The sequence below is a fragment of the Apteryx mantelli genome, chromosome 20 (assembly GCF_036417845.1).
Source record: "Apteryx mantelli isolate bAptMan1 chromosome 20, bAptMan1.hap1, whole genome shotgun sequence".
In the NCBI taxonomy this organism is placed as follows: Eukaryota; Metazoa; Chordata; class Aves; order Apterygiformes; family Apterygidae; genus Apteryx; species Apteryx mantelli.
The window spans coordinates 7,388,373-7,394,372 of NC_089997.1; the positions used below are offsets into that span (position 1 = coordinate 7,388,373).

Below are 6,000 nucleotides of genomic sequence, written 5' to 3' on the forward strand. Positions count from 1 at the left end.
GGGGAGCAGGGATGGGGCGTCTCTCTTGGCTCCTGGGGCCCCATCACTTCCCCAGGAGTGCAGGCTCCCCTCTGGAAGCAGCAAGGCCGGTGCATTGCAGTTGGCCCCATGCACGTGCCCCTCCTGGGCTGTAAATCCCCTTCCTCTCCCTCCTCTTACTGTCCCGAGATGTCCGGCCCCTTATCCCACCCCAGTTTCCCCACCAGGAAAACTCCTGGCGCAGGTTCCCTCCCTGTCCCGGGAGGTCGGGCTCTCAGTATACAATGACTCTCCGGGCACTGGGGACGGCACCCCAGGATTCAGCAGCACTGCACTTCCCCCTCACCTCTCTGAGCCTCCCCAGGCCTGTTTCCCTCCTCTGCTTCCCTGGGCACTTCCCAGGCTCGCTGCCCAGGAACAACATCCTCCCCGGGGTCAGAGACTTCCCTGGCATCATCATAGCCATCTGCTGGGTCACCTCTGGGCAGGACGGGGACATCTGAAAGGAGAGGGGAGCTGGTGGCAATGAGAAGAGCCCTCCTGCAGAGCGGAGGAAGGAAGGACGTGCAGGAACGAGGGGCTGAGACACTGGTGTTGGCAGGGCCACAGGAGACCCAGCATCCGTCCCACCTCCCCCAGGGTTGTGGGAGCATGCATATGGCAGTGGGGATCCCTCTTGCCCAGCCGCAGGGTCGGCAGTGCCGGGCTCTGCACTGGAGCTGGCTGTGGAGACGCTGGTGCCTTGAGGCATGGCTCCTTGAGGTAAGCTCAGGGCCTGCCGGAGGCAGGACAGGTTGAGCCTGGGAAGTCCCCCTGCGACCCCGCAGGGCTCAGGGCTGCAGACACCCAGCTCAGACGGGCATGTGTGACCCTCACATGCTCTGCATGGCTCTGGAGTCACTCCCGAGGGTGATTCCTCCCCACCCTGACAGAGACACTCAGTGACACTGCTGTCAGTCACACAGCTACAGGGAGGAGAGACCAACCCTTCCTCTGCCTCACCCTCCATTACCTGATGCTGACCCAGGACCATCCTCCTCCTCGCTGTCCCCAGGCTCGGGCTGCAGCTTGGTCAGGGACCCCTCCAAAGAGGAGCCTGGTGAGAGGAGCAGCGGGTGTTATTGGGGTGAGCCCTGCTGACCCTGCTCATGGCCAGCACTGCTGGGGACGGGGACCCACACAGCAGGGACTGCATGGGGAGGAGGGCTCGGGGCTCGTCCTGCTCCCATGGGACAAACCCCATCTCAAAGGGCCTTTCGGAGCTGCCCTGGGACAGCCCCTTCCCTCACCCACCAGGTACAACCCTGGACAGGCAGCCCAGCAGGCAGGGAGGAGCTGTGCCCCAGGCTGGGATGGGCAGAGTTGGTGGGGAGGAAGCTCCTCACAGGGCTGCTCTCCCCACAGACCCCGTGGCCCAGCACTGTGGGGACCACTGGCCTGGGGGCTGCCAAGGTCCTGTCCTGGGTCAGGGCTGGGGGAAAGGGCCCTGCAGACGTGCTCCCTCCAAAGTGGACCCACACCGACCTGAGCGACCGAACCTCGCCTGCTTCTCCCATGTCAAGCTGTAGTCGATCTCCTGGTACACGGCCTCAGAGAAGGGCTCCAGGGACCTCCTGGAGCCTGGCGACAGAGGCAGGGTCGGCACAGGGATGTGGAGACAGGAGACCAGACTCCGATGTGCTCACCCAGCCCTTCCCCCCAGACCAGACCAGCACTGACCCCACAGCCCAGCCCCACTGCTCTGGCCAGGCACCACTGCCACGTCCCCAGTGACAGCAACATCCCTGTGGAGATGGTCTGGGACAATGTCACCCTCAACCTGTCCCTTCAGAGACAGCCCCATGCCCCTTTTGGTCCTGAGTCTGGTCCCTGGTCTGATCCTGGAGCAGCTCCCACAGCTCCTCTCTCCGGGGAGCTCCCTGCTCTCTGCCAGATGGGTCCATAACACAGCCCTGCCCTGCAAGGGGTGGAAAGGGCTGGGCAGAGAGAGCAGCCTGGGGACCAGACACCCACACTGAGAGACCCCCTGCCCTGGGCTCCTCCCGGCACCGCTCCTGCCCCACAGCCTCCCCTCCAGCGCTGCCCACAGCACAGCCAGCAGCATCCTCAGATGTCTCCTGCTGCTCCCATCTCCCCCAGCCTCTTGCTGCCATTTCTCTCCTCACCCATCACCATCTCCTCCTGCATCTGGACTCTCTCCTCCCCTGGTTGTTGGCGTCCCACAGCCTAACAGTGGAGGGGCAGGGAATAGGGCAGGAGGCAGCACCCCCACCCCAGCTCCATCTTTGCCCCTCACAGACACCCCACAGCACCTGCGGGGCTGCCAAGAGGCATCGCCCACCCTGGGACCGATGGGGAAGGACCCACCTCTGCGCTGAGCCCTGGCACTTCGCACTTGCCCCACCAGGAGGGCCAGCAGCAGGCAGAGCAGGGCCCCCAGGATGATGCAGATGACGACAGGCACCGAGATTCTCCCGCTGTCCCTCGCACGGCCCTGGATGGGATCTGCATGGGCAGGGACATGGATGAGGCAGCCCCTGGCCTGGGGGACGTGGGGGTCCAGGGACATCCCAGTCCTGACCCCCCCACACACACACGGCAGCAGGGGGTGGGGGCACCGGGTTGGGTCACAGGGCAGTTCCCACCCTGCTGGGTGAATCAAAGCCCTCCCCAAAGCCACCTGCTCCTACCCCAGGGCCTCCTATCTGGGGCTTCGCACCCCAGCACAGAGCCCCTTCCCTCGGGCTGCAGGTCACAACCTGCCCCAGAGAGATCAACCCCAGGGAGGAGGGGAGGTTACCTGCTTGAGGAGGTGACGTTGTCGTCATCGGTGCAGCTGCAGAGCAGAGAGAGAGATAGAGGGGTGTGTGTGTGTGTGTGCGCGCGCACGGACATCCCCTTAAAGTCCCATCTGAACTGTCCTTCTCTGGGTCCCCATGACAGGCCCAGGGTCCTCTGCTCTGGGCCGTGGGGAGGACAGCACCGGCAGACCAGGGGATGCACTTACAGGGGTTGCAGGAGACCCACGGGCAGAGGCCTGAGGACACCCAGCCCCACAACAGCTGCTCCCCACCTGACACCAGACACCTGACCTCCCCAGGGGCATCCTTGCTCTGAGGAGCTCTGGGGCCTTGTGAGGACACAGCTGGGGAAACATGTCCTGGAACAAGGGGACGAAGCACTGCTACTCACCGGAGCAATTCACAGCAGCATCTTCCTTGTGCTGGCAGGCACCGCTGTCCCCAGGCTGGGTGCAGCAGTCCCAGAGAGATCGCTCCGTCCCTCTGCACTCCACCCGCTCCAGCCAGATGGGACCTGTCCCCTTCCCAAATGCAGCCTCCCCCAGGGCAGACACAGCAGGGCCACAGCCCAGCTGCCTGCAGGCGACCTCGGCATCCTTCATGTCCCAGGAGTCATCGCACACCGTCCCCCAGGAGCCACGGTGCCAAACCTCCACTCTGCCTGAGCACCTGTCCTCTCCTCCCACAGCACGAATCTTCTCCATCTCTGGAAAACACAGAACCCCCCATGTCACTGGGGCAGCTGGGAGAGCCTGGACAAGTGAGAAGGGCACATGGAGGAGCAGCTACCTGTGCAGCTCGTAGAGTTGGGGCATTTGGCCACCGGGGCTGGAGTGGCTTCTGGTCGTCTCCCTGCAGAAGGAAATGCTGCGGTGAAATGGCTGCTTCATGGGAATCATGTGGACAGGAGCAGGACTGACCTGTGCTTGAACCTCCCAGTGCCTCCTTGCTCATGGACACAGCTGGATCCCTGGTAATTCAGGGTAGAACAGCACAGCACTGAAGGCTTACCCCTGGCTGCTCACCCCCAAAGGCTCCCTGGTTAGCAGAGGAGCAGAAGGATGTTCCCAGAGGGGAGGCTTCTCTGAGCTCTGCTGCCAGCAGTGCCCTGCACGCTGCCTGTTTCCTACATAACCCTCAGCCACCAGGACTGGTTTCACTCTCCCCCTTCCCGTTCCCTCAGCAAAACACAGCCATGAGCAGGATGCTCTGCATGGACTTCCCAAGCTAAAAGGTGGTTGTCTGGGCCCTCTCTATGGGCAACAGAGAGCAACAGGCACCTCCAAGAGGTGTCCAAGGGGAGCTGGAGGAGACCCTGCCTGGAGGTGCCTCTGCCCCTCCTTGGGCTATGCAGGGAGCTCAGGACAGCTATTGCTGATGGACACGTGTCACTCTGAGAGATGAAGTCTTGTTTGTGTCACTGACAGCACAGTGGTCTGAAATGGAACATAAAAGCCACTCCAAGCTCTTTCTCTGCATTGCACCTTCCTGAACAGGGAGCAGGACCTGCTGTGAGCCTTTGTGCCCAGGTGGCTCCAGCCTTACCACTGCAGATGATGCGAGTCTCGTCTTGTTGGTAATCACACGACTGCAGCTTCCAGGGAGCAGAGGGGCACTGCCAAAAGGAGCTGTTCATCTTCCCACACTCAACACGGTCCAGCCATGTGGGGCCAGATACCCTGCCATACGGCAGGTCTGTTTCAGGGAACCCTTCATCTCCACAGCCCAGCTGTTTGCACACCAGGGACATGGTGTCAGGAGTCATTGAGTTGGAGCAAACACTCCCCCACGTCCCATTGTAGAAAACCTGCAGGCGCCCAGAGCAGCCGTCGCTGTTCTCCAGCCTCAGGGCCGTGAACTCTGGAAGGAAAGGCACAAAGTGGGGGGGAACAAGCTGGTCCTGGGATGAGGAAAGAGAAACCTGAAGCATCCCTGAAAACCCTCCAGGTTATTCTATGGCATCCATGGGCAGGAAGGCTTACTGCAAGGAGCAGGAACTCTTCTGGGCACCCCAGGGCTCAGACAGGCAGAGGGCACTGCCAGCAAGTCACTGTTTCACCAAGGGAGCAGAGAGAAGTCCCCAACGTGCAGCACTACCCTCCCCTCTAAGCCCTGGGGACGTCTGTGCTCTCCCTATAACCCTGAACAGTCCAGTGAGGACTGTGCACGGATGTTCCCAGGATGGGGGCTCAGGGCAGCCAGGGGCAGGCTAGGCCATGCCCTGCTCTCCCTGCATCCCTATCTTCCTGGGCACCAGGCTCCCACCACTGCTCCCCACACAGACCTGAGCAGACGACTCCTGCGTCCTCTTTGTGCCTGCAGTTGTGCTGCCCCCAGGCCTCGGCAGGGCAGTCCCAGAGAGCAGCTTCACCCCCGGAGCAGTTCACCTCGTCCAGCCAGATCTGCCCGGAGCCTTCCCCGTAACGAGCAGAGCCGGTCACCTCCACAGCCACCCCACAGCCCAACTGGCGGCAAAGAACGGTGGCGTCGGACAGGTCCCAGGAGTCGTCGCAGACGGTCCCCCAGGTGCCCTTGTAGTAGATCTCCACTCTCCCGGCACAGCGCCCTGCCCCGTTCACCAGCCGGACCCGCCAGCTCCCTGCAGCCGGGAGAAATCCCAGCTGTCAGCGGCTCCCGGCCCTGGGGAGCACAGTGTGTTGGGGACTGTCAGCGACTCACCTGAGCAAACCACTCCCACATCCTCCGCAATTCCTTCCGGCACTGCCTCAGGCAGGGAGGTGTTGCAGAGGGTCAGGCGAGTCTCCCTCCCTGCACACTGGACCCTTCTCAGCCCCACGGGGCCCGTCCCTCGCTCAGGCTTCGACAGGTTGTAGGCTTGTTCTGCCTCTCCGCACTGGAGCTGCTGGCACACCACGCTGGCATCGTTCACATCCCACTGGTCATCCAGGACTCTGACCCACGTCCCGTGCAGCAGCATCTCCACTCGCCCGTCACAGCGGCTCCCTCCGCCCACCAGCCGCAGGGATTCAGAGGATCCTGCTTGGAGACAGGCAAAATGCCCTGCACCCTCTGTGACACCAGGGACCCCTGCACCCTGCCATGTGTCTCCCATTTCTGATGCCCTGTGACACCCAGGGGCTCACCCATCTGTAGCCGGCTCACAGTGAGGAATTTGAGGATGGAAGTTTTCCAAGTTTTTTTTTCCCTCCAGTCACTAAACCTTGCTGACTACAAATGTCATTTCTCAGGAAGGGACAGG

The 6,000-nt window shown here is 62.3% G+C and overlaps 1 protein-coding gene across 1 annotated transcript in view; it reads right to left on the reverse strand.

Moving 5' to 3' along the window:
- Positions 1-5,480, reverse strand: part of LOC136993776 (scavenger receptor cysteine-rich type 1 protein M130-like) — a 61,110-nt gene extending 55,630 nt beyond the window's left edge. The window contains exons 1-4 of the mRNA XM_067308722.1: positions 5,460-5,480; positions 5,065-5,401; positions 4,326-4,640; positions 992-1,075 (exon numbers count right to left, since the gene is read on the reverse strand). Coding sequence (XP_067164823.1) covers positions 992-1,075; positions 4,326-4,640; positions 5,065-5,401; positions 5,460-5,480 — 757 coding nt within the window. The remainder of the gene's footprint in view (positions 1-991; positions 1,076-4,325; positions 4,641-5,064; positions 5,402-5,459) is intronic.
- Positions 5,481-6,000: the final 520 nt, after the last annotated feature.